Here is a 25,319-nt window from a genome sequence, read left to right as displayed (position 1 = left end):
ACTTTCAAGCTAACCTATACGAAGTTGACTCTAGTACATGATCAAGCGACTCTTTAAAATATGACAACCAGACTTGACATACCAACGCTTGGTGGGTTCAACCGAGCTATGCTCTAACACCAAGGCATGTATATCTTTTTGGTTAGAGGTTAACTCAATCAATAGAAGAAAAATATATATCTGCGAAAATAGAATCTCCATTAAAGACAAACAAGTGAATTTTTTTTTTCCATAGAAACGAAAATGAAACTTGCATTCTATGATCATGTATTAGTAACCGATTCAAACAACGTAAAAATACCAGTTTGAATGCCACTATACTAAGGCAGTTTGGAACTTAGATCCAATGGCACCACAGGGAGTACCTTCTAACTCAAACACTGTTAATACCTCTTTCATAGATAATTACAATGAATGATGAAAGGAGGCTTAAACTCAATTCCCATAGCTTTGGCTGCAACCAAGTTCTAGTTTATATGGAAAAATGTCTTAAGAATTTTTGAAAACAAGAATAGAACACCCGAACGATTAGCTATGGATATCTCACGTCACTTTGCTTTTTGGCACCCAGGAAACTTGAATACTTTGAAAAAATTGACCAACAAAAAAATCCTGTTAGACATAGACTGGAAATTACCAGTTATAGAGACGTTGAAGTTAAATCGTGATGCTTCTTGATTATCTGAAGACACTAATGTAGGTTTTGGTTTCATTCTTGGTAATTGGTAAGGTACTTTCAAAGGAGCAGAAATTGTCATTTCAGGATCTCCACAGCTGAAGAAACAGAAGCTTTAGCTATGTTGCAGGTGAAAAAATAGGCCATAATGAACAAGTTACAACATCTTGTTATTAAAGGAGACAACCAAGCAACCATTAACTATCTACAACGCAAAAAATCATCTATCCAGTGGCAAAGTTTGGCAATTCTAGAAGAAGTGAAGTCCTTAGCAAGAAAACTAGTATCTTTTTGGGTTTTCAGTATGAAGACAGAAGGGGAAACAAAGTTGCAGACTTAATAACAAAGAAAGGAAGAAAGGAAAATACAACAACTTCCTGGATGAACCAAGCTCCTCTGTTTTTAATTCCCTCAATAGCTTTTGACACTGACAACGCTTATGCTAGATGTTGTACCAGCTACAAAAGAAATTAATCCAACAGATTCAGTCATCGGAAGAACAACTCACTCTGAGTTAGTTTCAAATGAGACTGGATCTAAAGATTAGCCGTCTTTGCTCCCGGTAATCTACTTTACTTTGGAAGAAAAAAAGATCACAAAAATGGAAAAAAACAAAACAAAAAACAACCTGGCATCTGACTCGCGCTGAGTCAGATTGAGATTGTGAGTCAGATCCAACCAGATCAGGTGTTAGGTGATACATCAATTGCAGGAATACCCTTGTGATAAATACAAACCGTTCAATTATCTCAAGAAAAGCAAGCCGTTAGATCATCTGAAAACGGTGTTAGTAGATCAGTGTAAACTCTTTGTAAGAATAAAACCCCAATTTCTTCTTCTTCGTCTCCCCCTTGTTGCATTTCTCGAGCGACTAACAAAAACAACGTACATCTTTGTATCTTCAGCGGGAACTTTTCCCGCTCTCTCCATAAGAAGCTGCTGCTGTTGCTGTTAATCTGCAACAGTGAAAGATCTCTTGATTCATAGGATTCAATCAACAATTAGGGTTTCTTTTTATGTATTCTTCACTAGCAAAGATATCAGCTAAAAAAAGGTATGTCCTTTTCCATTAAATTTTGGATATTCATGTTAAGTAAAAGAAAGGGGTGTAGGGTTATGAACTGGGAGTTTTGAATTAGGATTTTATCCCACAGTTGTATTTGTTTTCTTGATGAGCATTTTATTTATTTTTTCAATTTTGGGTTTAAAATACTTCCAATTATGGTAAAAATGGAACTTTTTAAATTTGTTCATTTAGAATTTAGGTTTTACCCCACAGAATGTGGTAGATTGATTGAGAAAGTGAAGCATAGTTCGATGGTTTCGATAATTGATGGATGGGTTCCGATTGAAACAATCTAATTGAATATGTTTGGTTTGTTTTACATGGTTTTTCTCATTGCTGATCTCCTCGGTTTGGTGTTGTTATGTTGTAAGCTTACTGTCTTTTGGAGTTTTCCAACTCTTGAGCTGTTACATGTTTAGGTACTGAACAATTTTCGTAGTTAGTTTATGGTATTGGCGTATAGAAAGTTATAGGAAATGGTTCTTTGTATGAAAAGTTGGAAAGTGGGATTTGGGTTACCGGTTAAGGGTTCTTTTAGTTTGGTCTCTCTCTTTCTCTACTGGAGACTAGTTTAGTAATGACTAGAAAAGCCAAATAGTTATAATTTATCAGACTTTCAGAGAAACTAGTCGTTGTTAGGAAGTCATAGATTATGCTGATGCAGTCATCAATGCTCTGACGAGTAGTGTCTAAACAACATGCACAAAGTAAAAGGTTCGAAGGTACCCCGAACTTTAGTAGCAAACTTAAATTCAAGTTCAAACTGTATTTGTAAGAAATGACTAAAGCTTCTCTGTTCTCTTTCAACGTTCTGTATTATTTTACTATTTTAGTGCTGAACTCCTCAACCAATAAGTTACACTGAAAATAAAAGTGTTTGCTATGTCACAAATGTCCTCTGAGCTTTACCTCGAAGGGGGCACTTGATGTTGGGTAGACTATCTCTGAGTAGCTTATTAACAGTGGACTCTACCACTTCCATATGCACCATAGCTTTCTTTGGGATGACTTCATAAGATTGTTGGAGACACCTCTGTTGCAACTTTGCGACAAATAAAGTTCAGGATTAGCCTTTATGATTCCATTTCAAGTACAAACACAATGCCTTTTTCAGGCTTAGATTTTAAACTTTGGGGAGCCAGAAAACTTGAACTACCATTTACATCATATTTACCTCACACCAACTATTTAACTTGTGCATTTTCATTATTGAGTATTTTCTACAATACCCATGGAAGGTTGTGAGTGACCAAAGAAAGCTTTCTATAGACTATTTATTTGTTGTAGGTTACAGAATAAATGGCATACGCACTAGTTTTCAGGCCCGAGGAAAACCACAAGGCATGAGAGGAATAGGTTTTTAAAAACGAATGTCAGACTTGATTGAGAAACAAGAGCAGCTGTACTAGCTCAGTATATTACTCTTAACCTCTATTTGACAGAGTCTGTATCCAGTTCCATTATAAAGCGACTGTGGCTGAAGCCTGCTTAACTTGTCATATTGGTGAACTGCTCTAGTGAACCAATTTTTAAATATTCTATGACATTTGGCTAAGCAGCAATTAGCTTAGAATGCTATATATTTCTAGATTCTTAGATGTCTAATAGGTAAATTATATGCCAAAATCTTCTTGGTGAAATCTTCAATCATTTTAAACCGAAGCTGCTAAGCACAATTCAAAATAACCTCTGCATCACCCTGCACTCACCTACCGAAATGCTTGCAAATTTGATATGGTGTCATTGCTAACTTGTCTAAATATTGGTAGGATTTAGTTGTGGTCTGCAATCTGGCAATCAAAAGTTTTGACTTTTGAGATGATAAATCTCTGCTTACTATCTCTTGGCGAAATTATGAGGATGTTTTTCTAAGGAATAGATTGGGGCGCTTAAGTTCATCCAAAACCATAGCATAGCTTGAGCAGTGGTTTTGCCACTATTTTATTGGTTATGTGATTTCTACAGACAGTAACTAACCTCTAATATTGAGTAAAGTTTGTAAGTTAAGGGAACCAGTACAGCAATAATGACGAAGTTAGCTTGTAAGCGTAAGGCAGTTTTAGAAAAAAAGTATTTGTGCGGTATTTCGAAGTACAAGGTTGTAAGTGTAAGTGTTTCACAATCTTCGAAACCTTAGAACTTCGAATAATCGACTCATTCAACTCTGTGAGTTCATTTTGCCCCCAGTCTTCTACTGCTGCATATGTTCATCATGCAATGAGGAAGGTTGATTATTTAGAAGTACTTCTTATCTTATTTGCTTGTCTTATTGTTCAGATGACTGCAACATAGTAAGTTCACTTAACTTTCAGCAATCAGCATAACTGGTCCGAAAAGATATTTTGATTGCTAATATTAGGACGTTTAGCGAGTAAATGTTTTATTGCTAAAATTCCAGGTGTATCTCTTTGAAGTTGACTAATTAATGCAAAATATGAGAAAGAAACTTATGTGAGCAAAATATTTATTTTGGTTAGATCACATGGAAACCTGATTTCCTGGAATGGCTTATCTCTTGTATTGTAGGTTTCTGGCTTCCATGACGGCTGTGCAAAACACAGAAACTGCTATGACAGAAGACGAGACAACTGCTGAAAACATTGAAAGTGGAACTCCGGAGGACATTGAAAATAAGGCAGCTGACAGCACTGAAAGTAAGTCAGATGACAGCACTGAAATGACTGCAGATGAAAATATAGAAAATACCACATCTGGAAATGTCGAGAATAGAGGTAACGAAGACAACGGAAGCAGGCCTGTGGAGAGCATAGAAAAGATTAATGAGGCTGAAGGCCATATTGTTCCTTTCCCAAGTAGTGGTACCAAACCCAAAAGACCATATGTAGGTATGATTTTTTCTTCTATTCGAGAGGCAGAAGTTAGTTACCAAGACTACGGTAGGGAAAACGGCTTCATAATACGTAGAAGGTCAACATATAAAGCTCAGCGTGGACGCAGAGTAACAAGAGTCCTATTCACTTGTTCTTGCGAAGGACTGCATAAGAAAAAATGTAGTGTAGATGATGAGGGTAGGACCAAGAAGGTTAGGTCAACAATGAGAACAAACTGCAAGGCTATGATGCGAATCATCTGGGATAGAGATTCAGATGACTGGGTGGTCAATGATTTCACTGATGATCACAACCATGTTATGGTCACTCCGACCAAGAGGGTTCTTATGGGATCTAACAAGTATATGCCTCACTCCATAATGACAAAGTGGATGAAAGATGCAAACCGGGATGAAGCTGATCTCCCTAACGATTTTCTTATGCATGACCGACTTGTTGGAACAGAAGCCATGCGGATTAGTCATCTCTGTCGGCGATCAACACAATTGGCATATTTAGCAGGTCGATCAGAGGATGGATACAAAGTTGTGATGGATATTCTTGACCAGGCATTTGAAAAGATTAAGCAATTAGACACTGCTGTAAATGAGAAGGCTGAGAAACCTTCAGATATTGTTATAGCTGATGCTGTAATACTCCCGCCCATCTCTCAAGAAAAAGGTATAAAGAGGGTTCGGAAAGTAAAGGACAAAGCAACAGAGATTACTAGCGAAACCTACCAATCGAGGAGTGGGATGGAAATGTCTCTAGGATATAAAAGGCCAAGAGTTTGTAAAACCTGTAGTGGGCAAGGTCATGACACTCGAAACTGTAAGAGCAAAGAAATTGATGCTATTGACGAAGGTATTCGCAGAATCACAGTTATTAACTTATTATACCTTTGGTAGCTATAGTAGATTTTTGAATATACATATTCAGATTTTTTTGATTTTCTTTTCTAAAACAGATGTATGCAGAAATGAGGCTGACGTAGATGATGTGCTTCTATTACCTGGAGGTGAAAAGTATCTTAGTGTTCAAAGTGAAGAACTTCAGGAAATCGACTTCGCTGAAGAGCCTATATGCAACTGAAGGATCAATAGCTGCGTTTATCCAGTAGGTCCTGGATTCCCCAGTTCTATTGTTAAGCTCTGCCAAGTTCAACCCAAATAAGGAGATGGTACATGTGTTAGTGTCATGCACCAGGCCCTTCATACTTCTGATATATTTTGTTTTTGTTGTATATCTTAGTTTTCCAGATTTATTAAATTAAATCATGATTAGTGTTGAATTTATTAGAATCATTAATTAACAAGTATTAACGTGTTTGTGTCCTAGGTTGAACACATTTTTAATTGTAGGCGGCAAATGTTCCACTTCCTCCATACATTTATCCTCCTGTGAAGGGGTCGGTGTAGGCAAATAATTCAACATTTTGGGTAGACATAAATCTCTACTCTTGGATAATGTTCTGGTTAACTACAGTACTAATCAGTATCACACGTGACTCCTAGCTAGAAAAAAGTTAATAATAAATTTACAACCAAAGTTGTACCTCGCACCCAATAACCCAATTATCCACATCAGGCGACCAAACTAGACAAACGAGCCTAATTTGCATCACTGCTGGTAGCAGTTATGGGATCTTGGTTCGATCCAACTGACTCGTGCCAAGGACAAGTAAATCCAAGTTACAAAGACATAGGTTTCGTTCCATGTAATTTTCACTTGCTTGGTGTAGCATGTTTGGATACCATTTCAGAAATTAGCTTTTTAGCTTTTGGAAGCAAAAATGATTTCTATAAACAAAAAAATTAATTTATTGTGAAACATTCTGTTTCTGGTATCCAAAGAAGATATTACTGTTTTGCTCTCCTCTTTTGTGTCATGGCGCATATATTCCGATGATGCAATCCACGTCCTTAAGTTGTACCTAGGAGCCACTGGCCAGGTGTTTGAAGCATGTTATGCCTGAAATTTGATATGCGTAGAGGCCCAGATTTCAGCTCTCTCCTTTACGTAACAGATAAGCTGGGAGGTTGGGGTTCCTTAGAAATGACCTTAGCTACATAGATAGGGTCGGCAATAGCTAGTTTTATTAACCTTAAGAAGACAAGAATAGCCGCCCAAATATCGAGATTATAATTTTGAATCCAACGAAAATCCTATTCATGCACACATGCACTAGATTAATGCTCTCCAAAATATACATAGGTTCACTGCACAAAAATGAGTTGAAGTAAGGATAAATCCATTGCCGAATGCTAATCCCAAGAACCCTTATTAAGAACTTCTATATATATATATATATAGATAGCTACTGAACTACCACATCAATAACCACTTGCATTTCTAGTGTTTGTGAAAGAGGGAAACAACTTTTTGTTGTAAAACTAGCATACAGAAATCTAGCGCTCTTTGCATTACCATAATGGGTACTGGTTATCATTTATGCCAATCACTATTTGGTTGTAGAAACATCAGTTCAGGCCAAAATACATTTTTAATGGCCGCTGGGGATGATTTAGCGACAGTGACATTCAACTATAATAAGCTGAAACATCGTTCGTTATCAAGTACGCCAAAGTGGAGAGTATTACTGAGAAGAATAATCAAGGAAAAAAAGAAAGTATTTGGTTCTTCTACTTGTTCGATCCGAGCGGCATATGATCCATCTAGTTACTCAAAGAACTTTGATAACGGGTCTTCTTATTGTTCGGATGAAGAAGCCGACAGTGTCTCAAGACTCTTGACGGCTCGATTTGTTGACATGTCAAGGGTGTCCGGAAGGAAAATACTTGGTTGATTATTATACAGCTAACTATTTAGGATCCAAGAAATGAGGAAGAAAAATTATTGATCATCAATATATCTTTTCACCTTGATGAATATATTGTATTAAACTTCGTTCAAAACTGTAAATTACATATTCCGAAGAACTTATCTTTTTTTCTTTAAAGTTCTTTTTAGTGTTCAAAATTATAAATTACCTATTTAGCAGAACCTTTCTTAAATCGTTCTTTGAGAGTGTTTCAAACTCGGTCACTTTAAAAGTATTTTTTGCTAAATTAAGTCAAAAATTAGATGAAAAATGTAAACTTGGGAATGACTTTTAGTAAAAAATATTACTAATCTTTTTGTGAAATAATTGCTTTTATAATTCCTGACTTCTGTAAACCATTTCCGCTTCCTGGGAATCAGAAGCACTTCTAATTCCTGGGATCAAAAACACTTTTACTTTTATTATCGATAACCATAAAAATAATTGTTGAATAAATTAAATCAAAAAGTAGACAAAAAAACATAAATTTAAGAATGATTTGTAGGAATAAAAAAAAAATCTTTTGTTTTCTTTCTAAGAGCTACTCCTGCTTTCTGAAAGTTTGACTTCTAATATTTGCTTCCCAAGAATTAGAAGCACTTCTACTTTTCCTCCGGATGCCCATAAAAATAATTGTCGACTAGATTAAGTCAAAAAGTAAACAAAACACATAAAATTTAAGAATGACGTCTAAAAATAAAGAAGCAATATTTTTTTTCCACAACTCCTAACTTCTAAAAGCTACTCTTACTTCCCGAAAATTAGAAACACTTCTTTTTTTGCCAAACTGGCTATTAAGATACCACCCACTTTAAACTCCTCCAAAAGCGCTGCTGTTTTGCCGGGTCCTATAAATTTCTTGCGTGTAGCGCCCCCTAAGCTAGCAGCTGACTAATCCAAAAGATTAACTAAATAAAGGGGCACCACGAATCTAATTTAAATATTTAAACATTCAATTAAGAAATCTGCTACAAAACTTATCCCAAAACTAACCCCGCTCAGAATATATATACATGAACTTCTCTCAAATGATACATATACAATAGTCAATTGGCTTACAGATACAATAGACAACATAGTTAACATAGCAGAAGTTAACTAATTAACGGAGTCAACACTTGTGGCTTTCGCTGCGCAACTCTGATCTGTCTCTGAAAACTGAAAGTGGGAATAATTAACATTTAACTTCTAAGTAATCATAAACAAGATTAAGAATAACAATAATGTTTTTCCCAGACATTAAATAGTGACCAAGTCACTGAGATACACAAACACGAATATGGACAAGCTCTTTCCTCAAACAATGTATAATATGGTTGTGCAATTCCGAACTCGCAAATCCACACCTAATCGTAAATATGGATGTCGACATTTCCGAACTCGCAAACTGTCAACCGATATAAGCATAAAAGCTGAATTCATGTAAATATAAATGAAAGAGCATATCCTCACAGAAGTAAACAAACATGTATATGTACTAACTCCTTCTTCAAACAATGTATACTATGGTTGTGCAATTCCGAACTCGCAAATCCACACCTAATCGTAAATATGGATGTCGACAATTCCGAACTCGCAAACCGTCGACCGATATAAGCATAAAAGCTGAATTCATGTAGATATAAATGTGAAGGAGCATATCCTATATACCACAAGTGGAAATTCGTATTTCCCATAACAATTCATATGACAAACAAACATTACAAGTCCTTTCCAAACCATGGAAAAATTAACAAAATCAACAGAAGTATAGTAATGCAATTTAAACAAAGCATGGAATACACACTAGACAATGCATGAGTTTGTTAAGCATAAAATTTTGTAAAAGAAACAACAATAGTTACAAAAGAGTCAAATGTATCCCCACCTCTTTTGATGACAAGTCACGCCTACCTCGAGATCCGCGATCCACTGGTTCATCCTTTGAATCGATCGTTGTTAATATACTAACTGTTAATCATGCAAGAACTCTAAGAGTTTATCCAAAAAGGCTCACACAAGAATTATACAACTCTATTTAATGTTTCTAAGCCCAATTGTGGTTTAACACATCTTCATTATCCATCTCTTGCATATCTAAAGGTTTACTAATTCAATTAGGTTGGTTCTATAGTCTATTAGCTAAATCTTATGAATGTCTACAACTTTGTAGAAGAAGTCAAAGTCTAATTCGGACCACAAGAGGTCCAAAACATCTAATTTAGAAAACTACCCTAAGCCAAAGTCCACTAAACAAGCCCATTACACAAGGCCTGGGTCAACAGGGTCAATTAACGGTCAAAGAGTCAACCAACAGTCCAGGTCAAGTCAAAGTCCAGGGTCAAACAAGTCAAACCTGAATCGGTCAACGATCCAACTCAGGTCAAGCTAGGGAAAACTTAGTGAGTTAACTCAGTCTACAAGATTGATTCAGGTTATACAAACCAAGGCCCTTGCTCAGGCCAGAAACTAAACTGCATCATAATGGTGCATCACAAAACTCAACATACTAAACTAAGCTCAAACTGAGAAACCAATCCTCCCTGCCATAATCTCATTTCCAACTCTATTTCATTAACACTTCAATTCTAAACATATTCCTTTAAAGAAAACTTTATAACTCAATTACAATTACAAACTAAGTTTACCTGCAATTGCAGCTTTTAGCAACACACTCCACTAAACTGAATCATCACCAGTTTCAGATTAACTACAACATCAATGTCAGCTTAATCACTTCAAGCTTCATCTACACAATTTATAAACTACAACACCACATCTACATCAGTTCTGCAAATGCAGGCTTTCACTAAGGCCTCAACCATAACAACACTTCACTTTCAAAACCACCAGCAATACTGCGTACACATTTCAGCTCCCTTCACTAGACTGCAACTTCAGTTCCATATGTAATTGCAATACAGTCTACTCAACCAACACAACCCATCCATCTGCAATCTCACACAACATGGCTCAACCACACCTGCAACTTCAGTTCTATTTCTACCAGCAAATTACATCTCTCACTCCATAACCACAAATCACAGGACCTGCACCACTCAACTGCGACTCATCACCATCGCCTTTCCTAGTTCAATTCATTTATCATCAGTTTCATTCCCAACTGCAGCCATCTTTAACTGTACTTTCCTGTAATTTAGCTCAACCATCACTATAACTCGACCATCAACAACATAACACTACCAGAACATCCACCGCAATTCTGTAATTCAATCCAAGATTCTCATTTAAGTTCTTGCCACCATTACCATTCATCACTTAATACATTTATCTATTTCAGCTCAACACAACAACACAGAGTCCTATCCTAGTTATTCAATTCCAACTCAACTTCCACAACTAACAACACCTGCAATTATCATTACACAAACCACCCACCATCTCTAGACTGTAGCGGCAACCCAAACAACAACATTTCATATTATACATATCCACCAACACAAACAATCTCATCATCACATGTAACAATTCACATCACCCAAGTACAGCAAAACTGAATCTTTAATTTCTTAACTTCATAATCAATTTCACAATCAATCAAAATGAAGAAAAACTAACTCAATTTACCTTTCTTCGCCTTCCATACCTCAATCAGTCTCAGCATCAACTATAACTTCTTCCTCTGAAACCAACTGAATAATCCCAGCAAACCCTAACTTCTTCAATATCGAATTACACTTCATCATATACTCTAATTCACGTCAAACTCAACTCCAATCAGTTATCTAAACTCTCAATTTCATCCTCCCCGACTTTTCTAGCAAACCCTAATTCTTCCCAGATCTTTATCAAACTTAAATTGAACAATTGATTTCTATTTAAAGTCTTCAGAGAAACAAACCCATCCATTATTCTTCAATTTCATACTGAAATTCATATAAATCCTTCTTCAATTCCATCTCAAAGAAAACCTAATACCGATTCTTTGTAATCCCCTTTTTCTTCTGAGCCTAAACTAACTACGTGACTATCTTCACCACCAGATATCCTTCCTTGATTTGACTTCTCTTGATTCAAACACAAAATCGTGAATTTCCATTCTTAAACAAATCGCAGGAGAAGAACAGAAGAGAGAATAAGAGAGAAGAAGAAAGAGAAAGAAAAGAAGAGAAGAGAAGAATGAAGAAGAAAATAAAAGAGAGAGTTTTATCTTCTCGGTTGAGATAAGACCAACCACAATACAGAGGCACCCAAGCTTGGATAAGGGCTGCCAAGGCGACTAACCGCAAAATGATTATTTTTCCCTTCAAACTACACTGATGATATCTTCTTCGCTCTTATATCCGAATGACACGTTCGAGTAGTCTATTCTGCGTAACTTTTTGAGATCTATTTAACGATACTAGTTTCGTATTTAAAATCGTTGTTAGATTAATTTATATTAATTAACGTTCGTGTTACATTAATCGAGTAATTAGCGGCTAAAACGTCTCTTGACTAGTCTAATAGTGTTGACGATTTTGAGGGTCTTTACATTGCGTGACCCATCATTTTCCAAATAAACTCTCATTCTCCTTTCTAGGGCATACGCCGCATACTATACAGTCTTTTCTGAACCAGTGTTTTCTTAATCGCCAAAGAATTTGTATATGCAAAGATGAAAAGAGATGCTACTGGCAGGGTTCTTAATGGCAATAAATCAGGATCTTGCAGTAGTAGTGATAGTACTAAATATGTTGTTGGTTCTTCTTCATCGAAGTCTTTGCACTTCTTCGTGAGATATTCTGGTGGTAATACACAAGTACTACATGCAAATACAGATGATACAGTTGAATCTGTTCATAAACAAATTAGAAAAAAGATGAAAATACCTGTGCCGGAGCAAGGTTGTATATATTACCGAGGGAAAAAGCTTGAGATGGATAAAACCCTAGAATATTATTCGATACAGAAAGACGCACAACTTCAGTTGGTTGCAAGGTTGAGGAGTACCAAATATCCGAAAGCATGGCAACTTGTTAGTAAGTTAGTCACCACGATAAGTAGTCTGTGTAGAGGTTGGTAGAAAAAATGCTTTAAAATTACCAATTTTTCCATGGACTATGTTTTGATCCCTAGACCTATTGCCCATTAATTGTTTTTTCTTTTGAATAGATAAAACAATAGTCCCACATTGACTAAAATCTAAAGAGTTTTAGACATAAATACCATAGAATTGGCTATAAGGGCATGGCCCTTGGGTCATTAGACTTTGTGCTTGGAGGGAAGGCTTAGACTAGGGCAAGGTTGCCTTTCTCGTACGCGCGGTGCTTCGCACAGAAGCACGCCGCCGCCGTCCGGTCGGGTTCATTAGATCCTATCTTTTGGTACATGTTTTACACACATGTAGAAGCTTGAGCTCATTTGACACCACCAGAAACATCTCTTCTACTCTCCCTCTGTTTTTCTGTAAACATCTCTTCTACTGTTTTAAGTTCTGCCAAGCTCTAAGGGTACCCTCTTTGTATGCTACATTGAGGGGTACTTTAGGACAGCGTAGTTTACGTGCCTCTACATTCTCTGTGCAGCAACATTATTTTGAGCTAAGTATCTTCTTCTCAGTTACAGTTACATTATTAGTACTTTCTCCAACAATCTAAAGGCAATATCCTCTTTACTATATTTTGTAACAACATGGGAAAGAGTACTGTAGACAAACCCCCAAAATTTAGTGGCAAAGACTTTAAACGATGGCAGTCCAAAATGTTATTCTTCTTAAAAGACCAAAGGCTAGATGAAGTTGCCTTAGAAAGACCCTCAAGAAGGCTTCATGACCGTGGTTATGAAGATAGACTGGATAGGTGGACTAGGAAAAATTACATGTGCAAAAACCATATTCTTAACTGTCTGGATGACTCCTTGTACGACTTTTATAAGGAAAAAGAGAATTTTACTGCTTTTGATTTATGGGAAGCCCTAGAAGAAAAATATCTTGCTGAAGCTACTGGAAGCAAGAAGTTCTTGGTGGCTAGGTTCCTGGAATATAAGATGACTAATGAAAAGCCTGTTGTAGAACAATTCGTCGAACTCCAGCTACTCATCAAAGAAATTCTTGCTGAAGGCATGCATATTGATGAATCTCTACAAGTATCTGCAGTGATTGAAAAGCTACCACCCTCATGGAACGAGTACAAGAGGAGGCTGCGACACAAGAATCGCGAAATCACCATGGTGGAGCTGGGGAAAAAGATCCAGGTGGAGGAACTTCTGTGCTGCAAGGACAAAAGCCTGATGCTGAGCAAAGACATGTCCAACAAAGCTCATGTCCTGGACGATAATGCTGCGTCAAAGAAAAGGCAAGGAGAATCCAGCAAAAATGGTAAACGTAACAAACAACGTAACTCCAAAGGTAACCATCTTAAGCCAAAGGGTGGTGTCTCCAAAAACACCATCAAAGGCGACTGCTATAACTGTGGGAAAACTGGTCATATGGCCAAAGATTGCAGGGCACCTAAAAAGACCAAAAATGATCCTAAACAGAAAAATAAGGCAAACGTAGTAGATGATTCTGGATATTTTACTGGCATGGTGTCTGAAGTCAACCTTGTCTCTAATGTGACCAATGTGAGAGACTGGTGGCTTGATTCTGGAGCCACTAGGCATGTCTGTAAATTCAGAAATGCTTTCTCCTCCTATAACAAAGTAGGAGACGATGAGAAATTGTTTATGGGAAACTCTTCTACCTCTAAAGTGGTGGGAAAAGGCAAGGTTGAATTGAAACTCACTTCAGGAAAAACTCTCGCATTGAATGACGTGTATCACGTCCCGGACATATGCAAGAATCTTATCTCAGAAACCATCTTACTTGGGAAAGGTTTTAAATTTGTAGCTGAGTCTAACAAGGTTGTAATCTCTAAAGGTGGTGATTTCGTAGGAAAAGGATATGTCACTGATAACATGATTAAGCTTAGTGTACTTTCTTTGAACTTGAATGATAATGCATCTTCTTCTGCTTATGTTTGTGACTCCTCACATGTTTGGCATGATAGACTAGGACATGTTAATTTCAAATCTATTGAAAGACTTGCTAAATTAGGCTGCATTCCTAAAATAAACTTTGACAGAGGTCATAAATGTGAAATTTGTGTTGAATCTAAATATGCTAGAAAACCCTTTAACAAAAAGGTTGAACGTAGTACAACTCCCCTAGAACTAATCCACTCAGATTTGGGAGATTTGAAATCAACACCAACTAGAGGAGGTAAAAAATGGTACATCACTTTTATAGATGATCACTCAAGATACTGTCAGGTTTATCTTCTTAGAAGTAAAGATGAAGCCTTAGACGCTTTCAAATTATATAAACTTGAAGTAGAAAACCAAAGAGGTGTTACTATTAAAACTCTTAGGTCGGACCGAGGCGGTGAGTATGTGATACCTATAGGAGAATTCTGCAAACTTAATGGCATCATTCATGAAACTACTGCACCTTCTTCACCTGAGTCGAATGGAGTAGCTGAAAGGAAAAACCGAACACTCATAGATATGGTGAACGCTATGTTAGCTAGTTCAGGGCTACCTTCGAACCTGTGGGGGGAAGCAATTCTCTCTGCTTGCTATATCTTGAACCGAGTTCCATTTAAGAAATCCGACAAAACTCCATATGAGTTATGGAAAGGAAGACAACCGTCCTATGCATACTTTAAAGTGTGGGGGTGTTTGGCCAAGGTGGCCACTCCTCGTTCCAAGAAAACCAAACTAGGACCTAAAACTGTAGATTGTGTTTTCCTAGGATATCCTGAGCACACTAGTGCTTATAGGTTCATGGTAATTGGTGAGAACACCATAATGGAATCCAGAGATGCAGTGTTTTTCGAACACATTTTCCCTTTAGGGTCTGGACCTCATAAAAGGGTCCGCGATGATCTCTCAGATGTTCCTTCGACTAGTCAACCCCCGTCTCTAGATGCTGAAACCGAACCTAGAAGAAGTAAGAGGGTCAGAACCGAGAAAGGTTTCGGTCCAGATTTTGTGACTCTTACGGTAGAGTCTGAACCCCAAACCTATAAGGAAGCTATGACTTCTCCGGAAGCTCCCTTCTGGGAAGAAGCTTCAAATAATGAGTGGGATTCCATTCAACAAAATGAAACTTGGGAGCTTGTAGACTTACCTCCTGGTAGTAAAACCATAGGTTGCAAGTGGGTCTTCAAAAGGAAACTTAGAACAGATGGAACTATAGAAAAACACAAAGCTAGGTTGGTAGCTAAGGGGTACAGACAACAGGAAGGATTAGATTTCTTTGATACCTATTCACCGGTCACTAGAATCACTTCTATCCGGATGCTGATTGCTATTGCTTCTATTTATGATTTGCATATACATCAGATGGATGTTAAAACTGCTTTTTTATATGGTGAATTGAATGAAGAAATTTATATGGACCAACCTGAAGGTTTTGTTGTGAAAGGTTTTGAAGATAAAGTATGCAAACTGAAAAAATCTTTGTATGGTTTAAAACAAGCACCTAAACAGTGGCATGAAAAATTTAATCATGTAATGATATCTAATGGCTTCAAGGTTAATGAATCTGATAAATGTGTTTACATTAAATCTGTGGATGATTCTCATGTTATTGTGTGCCTATATGTTGATGATATGCTCATATTAGGTAGTAACCTTGATAGTATTAATACCACTAAAAGCATGCTTAACGAAAACTTTGACATGAAAGACTTAGGCCCTGCTGATGTAATCTTAGGGATGAAAATCAGAAAGATGTCTGATGGATATAGTCTTAGTCAATCTCATTATGTTGAAACTGTGCTTAAGAGATTTAATCATGAAAATGCTAAACCTGCAACTACTCCTTATGATCCCAATTGCAAATTGAAAAAGAACAAGGGTGAGGGTATTTATCAACTTGAGTATTCTCGTGTTATTGGCAGTCTTATGTATTTAATGAACTGTACAAGACCTGATATTGCCTATACTGTGAGTAGATTAAGCAGGTACACTTGCAACCCTGGGCAGGATCACTGGAATGCTCTCTACAGAGTTCTACGGTACCTGAGAGGAACTTCAAACTATTGCTTAAGTTTTGGGAAGTATCCTGCTGTGCTAGAAGGGTATTGTGATGCTAACTGGATATCAGACTCAGATGAGTGCAAATCCACTAGTGGGTACATCTTCACACTTGGTGGTGCGTCTGTGTCATGGAAGTCTACCAAACAGACATGTATAGCCCGATCCACCATGGAGTCTGAGTTTATAGCCTTGGAGAAAGCTGGAGAGGAAGCTGAATGGATACGAGGTTTCCTGGGTGGAATTCCACTCTGGCCCAAGCCTGTGTCTTCGATCGCAATCCACTGTGACAGTCAAGCTGCTATTGGATGCGCAAAGAATAGTGTATACAACGGAAAGTCTATACATCTTCGAAGAAGACACAAGACAGTGAAACAACTACTCTCTACTGGCATCATCTCTATAGACTTTGTAAGGTCTAAAGAGAATATTGCAGATCCTTTGACGAAAGGGTTATCTAGAGAGGTAGTTAGATCCACATCGAAGGGGATGGGACTCAAGCTCATAGAATAAATCGCCATGAAGGACACTCAACCTTGTGAATGGAGCTCCAAGATCAAGGTTCAATGAGATAACTAATTTTTGGTGATGTCGAGAGAAAGCACTATCTTTGTCCCTCCCTATGGTGTAACCGTATGATAGTGCTGCCTGCATGTTTTAGTATGATCTGTCAAGATCTTAATGAGTTCCATGGCTTTGCTTAAAGCGGAGTGTGGCAGGACACTCTTAATGGACTCACCTATGTGGATGTTGGAAGTGGGGCCGCTTCCTATGAGAATTTGAGCTTTTTCTCTAGAGACATTCATTAAGTCCGGGATTTAGCCCACGGCCAAAACGGGCACAACGGCAAGAGCTTGGCAGCTTTCTTTTTCTTTGAGACATCAAAGTGTGGTTGTTATTTCTGAATTGCACTCACTGTTGACGGTTAAAGACATTGTGTTCACCGAAACAACAAGCAGTTCCGGTAACCTCTCACTATGTTAAGGTTCAATCTCTGGGACACCTTAGCCTAATATTGATGTATTATGTTTTCTCGTATTTCGTCGATATGTTTTATCTTTCATGTGGGGGATTGTTAGAAAAAACGCTTTAAAATTGCCAATTTTTCCATGGACTATGTTTTGATCCCTAGACCTATTGCCCATTAATTGTTTTTTCTTTTGAATAGATAAAACAATAGTCCCACATTGACTAAAATATAAAGAGTTTTAGACATAAATACCATAGAATTGGCTATAAGGGCATGGCCCTTGGGTCATTAGACTTTTGTGCTTGGAGGGAAGGCTTAGACTAGGGCAAGGTTGCCTTTCCCGTACGCGCGGTGCTTCGCACAGAAGCACGCACGCCACCGCCGTCCGTCCGGTCGGTCGGGTTCGGGTGTGGGTGTGGGTGTGGGTTCATTAGATCCTATCTTTTTGCTGAAACTTTTGGTGCGTGTTTTACACACATGTAGAAGAATCTTCTTCTTTGTCTGCACATGTTTGTCTTGGCTTTCTTGTCTGTACGTGTTTGTCTTGCTTTCCTTGTCTGCACATGTTTGTCCTGAATTTCTTATCTGTACGTATTTGTTTTGGGTTTCTTGTCCGTACATGTTTGGCTTGGCTTCTTGACAACACACTGCTCTAAGCCTGACAAAAACAACACTGTTTTTAACCCAACATTACCAGTATTTCTGTCATACGCATGGTTTGGTTGCATGCATTTTTCCTCTCGTTTGTAACGTCTTAAACACTATATAAGAGAGGAGTCTTGAGCTCATTTGACACCACCACAGAGAAACATCTCTTCTACTCTCCCTCTGTTTTTCTGTAAACATCTCTTCTACTGTTTTAAGTTCTGCCAAGCTCTAAGGGTACCCTCTTTGTATGCTACATTGAGGGGTACTAACTGTAGTTGTATCCTGGAGGTGACTCGCCAACTGCTGTAGCATCTCAGAGGAGTGGCAGGCGATATTGCCTTTAGGACAGCGTAGTTTACGTGCCTCTACATTCTCTGTGCAGCAACATCAACAACATTATTTTGAGCTAAGTATCTTCTTCTCAGTTACAGTTACAGTTACATTATTAGTACTTTCTCCAACAGAGGTGAATATCGGGGTGCAAATACAATTGTTGTTGATGATGTTGAGCTGTTCATTAATATGTCTTCGATATATCCTGCAACTGCTTTTTGTCATAATCAGGTATTTGTAGCCGGTGGTGCTGCAGCAGCTCTGGTTATGCTGTTTGTTTCACCAATTACAGGTAACAAAGAGTGTGCTCAAGAGGCAATCCAACTTTTTTTACACCCATCTGATATAGTAAAAATAGAATCACTAAGTCATTCTCCTACCATTTTAGAGTTCTGTCAATTGCTTTATAGTAAAACATCTCAAGACAATTCGCTTTATATTTCTTGCCTAAACACTCTAGGGGAAATTTGGCTTTTAGGGTGCTTAGAAGTGTAGTCTTAGAACATGCTAAAGGAACAGTTGAAAATCTGGGGTTGTCTGCATTTGTATCTGAGCTGGGATATAAGGTGATAAAGGGTTTAGACTCTTGTATTAATCCGCAACAAATTGCTGTAATGTCATTGTCAGATGATGTTCGTAATTTTATTGCATTCTTAAATCCTTTGTGTAAAGTAACTGAGAACGGGTTATGCAAGATGGGTTTTCTACCTATTTGTTTGACTGATTTACTCTTATATTCTAACATGGAGCTTGGAACGCTCCACGATGTTTTCTTAGAAATGCTCCGAAAAATTGATGAATGCTTGAAAATGATGGAGATATCAGTCAGCAAAACTGATAGTTGTCGAAGTGAGCAGGGGCAATACCTTTCTATATTAAAGACACTGAAAACTTTATCTAAACTTTACCAAGGTGCTGAAGAAAATCTTCTATCTGTTCCGAGGTAAAGGAAGGTTGCTTTAAACACAGTAATTTTGGATTCAAGGAGGAGCGATAATCATCATCGTTGGATTCTTGAGCATAAGGATTTGACAACTTCTGAATCTAGGAGGCATTTGACGATGATGTTGCTGCCTGAGGTGAAAAGTAACGGGCATTTGTTTGAAATGCTTATAAACAGGGAACAGTTATTGGCTGAATCATTTGAGTATATAAGTAAAGCTGATGCTAAAGATTTGCGTAGTGGTCGACTTTTCATGGAGTTTAAAAATGAGGTAGCAACCGGTCCTGGCGTTTTAAGAGAGTGGTTTTGCGCAGTCTGCCAAGCAATATGCAACCCACAGAATGCACTATATCTAGCCTTCCCAGACGACAGGAGAAGGTTCTTTCCTAATCCAGCATCTGATGTCAACTTACTTTACCTTAACTATTTTCATTTTTGTGGACGGGTAATTGCGTTGTCACTAGTGTACAAGGTGCAAGTAAGAATCCTATTAGATCGCACATTTTTCTTGCAATTGGCTGGTAAGACCGTGTCTTTGGAAGATGTGAGGGATGCCGATCCATTATTTTACTCGAGCTGCAAGAAAATTTTAGAAATGGATAGTGATTTGTTGGATTCTGATGCTTTAGCTCTAACATTTGTCAGTGAAGTCGAAAAATTAGGATGCATGACAACTGTTGAGCTCCTTCCAGAAGGAAATAGCATTGCGTTGAATAGTAAGAACCGAGTAGAGTATGTAAATCTCCTTATACAACATCGTTTTGTGACCTCGGTCTCACATCAAGTACAAAATTTTGCGGAAGGTTTTTCTCAAATTCTTGGCAATACAGACCTGCTTGCTTTCTTTTTTCGGAGTTTAGAACATGAAGATCTTGATCGGATGCTGCATGGAAGTGATAAAGCTATATGCGTTGAGGACTGGAAAGCGCACACCGAGTATAATGGCTGTAAAAGAACTGATAGTCATATCATCTGGTTTTGGAAGGTAATTCGCTTATCCTAATATTAATGATCTCTATATTCTTCCAGGTTTTCACTAAGCTCTGAGAGATTACTGTCTAAAGCATATAAAACCTTGTTGCAGATTGTAGAAGGTATGTCAGATGAGTAACGAAGGGTACTTCTTTTCTCTGGACATCAGTGAAGTACGTACCGGTGGAAGGTTTTGATGGGCTTCACTTGAGGATGCTTAGGTGGGCTTGTGGGCAGACAAGGCGCGATAAAATCAGAAATGTCCGTGTCCGTGCGAAACTCGGGTAGCATCAGTGAAGGATATACTGGCACAACATCGGCTACATTGGTTCGGGCATCTCCAACGAAGACCACCTGATACTCCAGTTCGTTTAAGACGCATCACACGACCGGAAGGAAGAATGAAGCGTCCGGGACGACCGAAGCTCACTTGGGATGAATTGATAAAGCGAGACCTGACTGACCGAGGATTGGACAGAGAGTTGGCATTGGACAGAAGGGCGTGGAAAGCAGCGATCCACGTGAAAGAAATATGTACACGAGGTACGTGAGCTGGCCCTATTACCTCTGAATTTCTGTCTATTATATTAATAGGATTGTTTAAACCGCGAACATGTAAACAACCATAGCAGAATTGTGAATGGGGGAGACCCCCAGCAACTCTGCAGCTAGCGGGATTGTGAATGGGGGAGACCCCCTAGTAGCCCTGCAGCCGGGACATGGAATATGTGGATACATCACTGAATGGTCGCGAACGCGTAATCCCACGAAGTGATGCCCACTGCACCCTCTGTACCGAAAGCAAACAAAACACGGTATGTGTCAAGGATTATTTCTTACCTTCGGGTGGGTTGCACCTAGGCCTGCAGGCAACCGGTGTAAAAACTTTAGGCGCATCTCTGAAGATAAGGTCGTTATGCGGCTTATCTCTGCTCGGATCCGGTACTTGTTACTGGAAGACGAGCTCTGGTTCTGGTTTTGGTGGGCTTCAGTCGCGATTGCATATATACAACAAATCACACAACTCCTATGAACACTTACCTTCAGCGCGCACATGCTTCTATCGGTTATGCCTTCCACGCTATAAATCTGAAGCTATAATGCAGAAATCTCTTCAGATCATCACCCATGAACACTTGAGCTGCAGCTTTGGTATGGGGTGAAACACTGGGATCGGCAGCAGTATGTGCAGAAACGATTTGACTAGGGTCATGACTTTCTTTTAAAAATAGAGAGTAGATGACTAGGTATGACAGCAGTATGTGCAGAAATGATAACACCTTCCTTGTCTAGTTTGGCTGAAGAGCGTGTAGGCCACCGAAAGATCAATATTGCTGTCGACGATATGTATATATGTTTCTTTTGATTTCGTTGTAGTAGTTTTTAGTCTTCCAGATTTATTAAATCAAATTATAACTAGTGTTGAATTTATTGGAATCATTAACAAGTATTAACGTGTGTGTTTTCTAGGTGTTGAACATATTTTAAGTTGTAGGCGGCAAATGTTCCACTTCCACCGTACATTTATCCTTCAGTGAAGAGGGTCGGTGTAGGCAAATAATTGAACATTTTGGGTAAACATAAACCTGTACTCTTGGATAATGTTTTAATTAACTACAGTACTAATCTGTATCACACGTGACTCCTAGCTAGAAAAACTAGTATTAAATTTAGACCTGTGTACCTTGCTCTCAATTAAAATTCGAAAACTCTACACATGGGACAATTGTTCAGATATGGAACAATAAATTTGGACCGTTAATCATTCTCCTCTTCACCCCACTACTAATCCCGATATTAGAATCATTCCCCTCTCAATCATTAAGATTGTGCCACTTCTTGTCCAAGATTTGGACTATCCCTTGTGTTCCCAGTTGTAGACGCTCCCATTAAAATCAACACTATTCGAGGAAAAGCTTTAAAACGTGTTTTGACTTTTGAATGTATATATACTTGGATTTTGGAAATAAAAAAAGTGAGAAGTTAGATTAAAAACAAAAATTATCTTGTGCACTCAAGATAAAAACCAATCATTGACATGAAAAATTGAAAAAACAAATAAAATATATGAGAGATGGTGTTTCTTTGCATTAGAGAATGTATTTGTAGAGAGAGAAGTTTAAAAACCAATGAATATTTGCATTCACGATCTCTCTTATATTTTATTTGTTTTTTCAATTTCCCATGTCAATGATTGACTCTTATCTTGTGCATGAGTGCACAAGATAACAAAACCCAATTGAAAATGACTTTTAGAAACAAAAAGCGCATTTGGATGCACTTAGAGGTAACATTTTAACTTCTAAAAGTCCAATAGTAAGAAGTCAATTTGGGTAGAAAAACTCGAAATAGCTTCTTAAAAGTCGAAAAATTAACTTTTTGTGAAACAAAATAGTTTTACTTTTGACTTCTGCTTTTGGTATCCAAAAGCACTAAACTTTCTATGAAGCAAACTTTTTTAGTGTTTAACTGCTGATATTGGTTTATGCTTTTGATATCCAAATACCTTTCTTTGTCACCCGATTATATCCAAATTATCCAACCCTAATTAACTGCATTGTCTTAACTGGGTGTTGGCACGACCATATAGGTTCCTTTCCATGTAAGGTTCTCACTTGCTTGGGTCTTACTGTCTTGCTCTCCTGCTACGTGTGTTGTTGCGTATATTGTAATTGTGCAATCCGCGTCCCTAAGGTATGCCAGGAGCCGCTTGCCAGGTATTTGGAGCATTTCATACCTGAAAATTTGATATGCGCAGAGAAGCCCAAGAATTTCAGCCGTCTCCTTTACGTAACAGATAAGCTCGGAGGTTGGGGTTGCTTCGAGATGACCTTAGCTACGGCGATAGGGTCGGCAATAGCTAATTTTATCAACCTTAGGAAGACTAAAACAGCCGTCCAAATGTCGAGATTATAATTTCGAATCTAATGAAAATCTTATTCATGCACTAGATAAGTGCGTTCCAGAATATACATAGTTCACTGCACAAAAGTGAGTTGAAGTAAGAATGCTTATCCCAAGAACCTTATCAAGAACTTCTATAAATATAGATGGCTACTGGACTTTAACCATGTACAACAACTACCACATGCATTACCACTTAATTCGTGCATGATCTCTAGTGTTTGTAAAAGAGGGAGATAAAACAACTTTCGGAAATTTAGCTCTCATTGGGTTACCATGGTGGGTACTGGTTATCATTTATGCCAATCTTTATTCGGTTGCAGAAACATCAGTTCAGGTCAACATACATTCTTGATGGCATCCGGCGATGACTCGGTGACATTCAACTATAATAAGCTGAACAATCATTCATTATCAAGTATGCCGAAGTGGAGAGTACTATTGAGAAGAATAAACAAGGAAAAGAAAAGATTATTTGGTTCTTCTACTTGTTCAATCCGAGCGTCATACGATCCATCTAGTTATTCAAAGAATTTTGATAACGGCTCTTCTTATTGTTCGGACGAAGAAGCCAATAGTGTGTCAAGACTCTTGACTGCCCGATTTGTTGACATATCAAGGGTGTCCGGAAGGAAAGTGCTTGGATGATTATTATAGCTAACTATTTCGAAGAAAAATATTGAGAAAGAATTATTGATTCAATATATCTTTCGATCTTGATGTATCTATTGTATTAAACCTAGTTCAGAACTGTAAGTTACACGTATTTAGAAGAACTTTTTTCTCATAAATTCTTATTAGAGGGTGTTTCGAATTCATTTTTAACAAATTTTCTTCTTAATTCATAGGGGTGCTTCGAATTAATTATCATAAAAGTAAAATTTAACTAGATTAAGTCGAAAAGTCAAAAATTGGATGCAAAACAAAAATGTGAGAATAACTTTTAAAAATAAAAAAGATAATCTTTTTAATAAACTACTGTAAGAATTACACAGGGTCAATTTGGAGGGTTGGCAATCTTTTTATGAAGTAATTTTTTCTTTTTCTATTATGATGAGAGAAAATAATGTTTTTACAAATTTCATCGTAAGAAAAATTAGGGAAGAAAAATCTTATGTTGACACTTGATAAATTTATTAATATACCTATCTATTTGCATCAAAAAAAGAAGAAGCATGTTTACAAAGGTTTAGAACTATATTTATCGAACGGAAATTCTCGATGAACCGTGTATTTATGCAACCCAAAAATAACTCACTCACAACCATAAAAATTCCTCGTCACCATTAAAGTTTACTACTCATCAGATCTAATCCCTTTTGGGCTCGATCTGAGCAGGTTTCTTTCCCTTTTCTTGTTCTTTTAGGTAGCTCGTAGTTTAGGTTAGATTTCCTTAAGTTTTTGTTTCAATCTTCATTGTTTTTAGGAAATTTTTATGATGTTTTGTGGATGTTTTTCCCATGTAATTTATGTCTTCTCCTTTATGGAGATTCTATATGCACTCTCAATGACGTTTATTTGTGATCTCAATGGAGATTTTGGTTGGAAGTTCAAGTGTGGTAATCAAGATTCAAGACATTTGGCATATTACTCTCATACTTATAAGAAGATATCAAGAAGAAAATACCCTATCAATATGGTTGGATTATAATTCCAAAATTATTCTTTCAATATTCAGATTGCTTGGTACTCTTGCTCGTAGTTTGTTACTTCTCTTCACAAATTACTCTTTGTTAGTACCCTTTAATTATATATTGATTCTTGTTCTTGATGTTCTTGAAGTCCATGTAATCTCTAGATTTCCTACTCCCTTGTACTCCAGCGGATCGCATACACGAAATGAATCATCGACAAGAAGATATACATCCCGGTCTTTAGGGAAACTACCTACACTCACATAGAGCAGAAGGCTGGGTTCAAGGTTGAAGTTAGACGTTAGGGCTATGATCCCATAATATCCTGTCAACACTGTTTGTGATATTTAACTCGTGAATGACTAGTGTCTCTCCCGTCTCAACGAACAACCAGAAGTTGGATACTGAGATCCCATGTGTACTGAAAAGATAATACTTGTTTATTTCATATCTATCAGGAACTAATGACGTGGGAGACATCTCGGTCATGAATGTTGCATTTCAGTTATTCGGCCACTCTA

General features: G+C 37.6%; 2 protein-coding genes and 1 long non-coding RNA gene across 3 annotated transcripts; 2 read left to right on the top strand and 1 right to left on the bottom strand.

Annotated features, from left to right (window-relative positions):
• Positions 1-1,510: 1,510 nt before the first annotated feature.
• LOC113348294 lies at positions 1,511-5,910 on the top strand. Its single transcript, XM_026592007.1, has 3 exons — positions 1,511-1,730; positions 4,269-5,437; positions 5,541-5,910. Exons 1-3 carry the CDS (start codon positions 1,693-1,695, stop codon positions 5,663-5,665), a joined length of 1,332 nt encoding a protein of 443 aa, XP_026447792.1. The 5' UTR covers positions 1,511-1,692; the 3' UTR covers positions 5,666-5,910.
• Positions 5,911-8,326: 2,416 nt separating this feature from the next.
• LOC113348293 lies at positions 8,327-11,501 on the bottom strand. Its single transcript, XR_003359562.1, has 3 exons — positions 10,022-11,501; positions 9,262-9,344; positions 8,327-8,552 (listed from the first exon to the last, which is right to left on the bottom strand). It is a non-coding gene; the product is annotated as an uncharacterized LOC113348293 (long non-coding RNA).
• A 490-nt stretch (positions 11,502-11,991) lies between these two features.
• Positions 11,992-23,812, top strand: LOC113351558 (E3 ubiquitin-protein ligase UPL5-like). Its single transcript, XM_026595518.1, has 7 exons — positions 11,992-12,359; positions 18,477-18,617; positions 18,806-19,288; positions 19,394-20,273; positions 20,373-20,382; positions 23,019-23,109; positions 23,488-23,812. Exons 1-7 carry the CDS (start codon positions 11,992-11,994, stop codon positions 23,810-23,812), a joined length of 2,298 nt encoding a protein of 765 aa, XP_026451303.1.
• The last annotated feature ends 1,507 nt before the right edge of the window (positions 23,813-25,319 follow it).

This window comes from Papaver somniferum, chromosome 2, assembly GCF_003573695.1.
Source record: "Papaver somniferum cultivar HN1 chromosome 2, ASM357369v1, whole genome shotgun sequence".
Taxonomy (NCBI): Eukaryota; Viridiplantae; Streptophyta; class Magnoliopsida; order Ranunculales; family Papaveraceae; genus Papaver; species Papaver somniferum.
The sequence above is the reverse complement of the archived record's forward strand: the minus strand, read 5'-3'. Positions and strand labels throughout refer to the sequence as shown.

Excerpts from the sequence above, each read along its gene's own strand:
- LOC113351558 (XM_026595518.1), top strand. The coding sequence starts at position 11,992 with ATGAAAAGAGATGCTACTGGCAGGGTTCTTAATGGCAATAAATCAGGA. Across the intron at positions 12,360-18,476 it reads GCATGGCAACTTGTTAGTAA|AGGTGAATATCGGGGTGCAA; the intron begins GTTAGTCACCAC and ends TTTCTCCAACAG. Across the intron at positions 18,618-18,805 it reads GCAGCAGCTCTGGTTATGCT|GGGAAATTTGGCTTTTAGGG; the intron begins GTTTGTTTCACC and ends TAAACACTCTAG.
- LOC113348294 (XM_026592007.1), top strand. The coding sequence starts at position 1,693 with ATGTATTCTTCACTAGCAAAGATATCAGCTAAAAAAAG. Across the intron at positions 1,731-4,268 it reads AAGATATCAGCTAAAAAAAG|GTTTCTGGCTTCCATGACGG; the intron begins GTATGTCCTTTT and ends CTTGTATTGTAG. Across the intron at positions 5,438-5,540 it reads AATTGATGCTATTGACGAAG|ATGTATGCAGAAATGAGGCT; the intron begins GTATTCGCAGAA and ends TTTCTAAAACAG.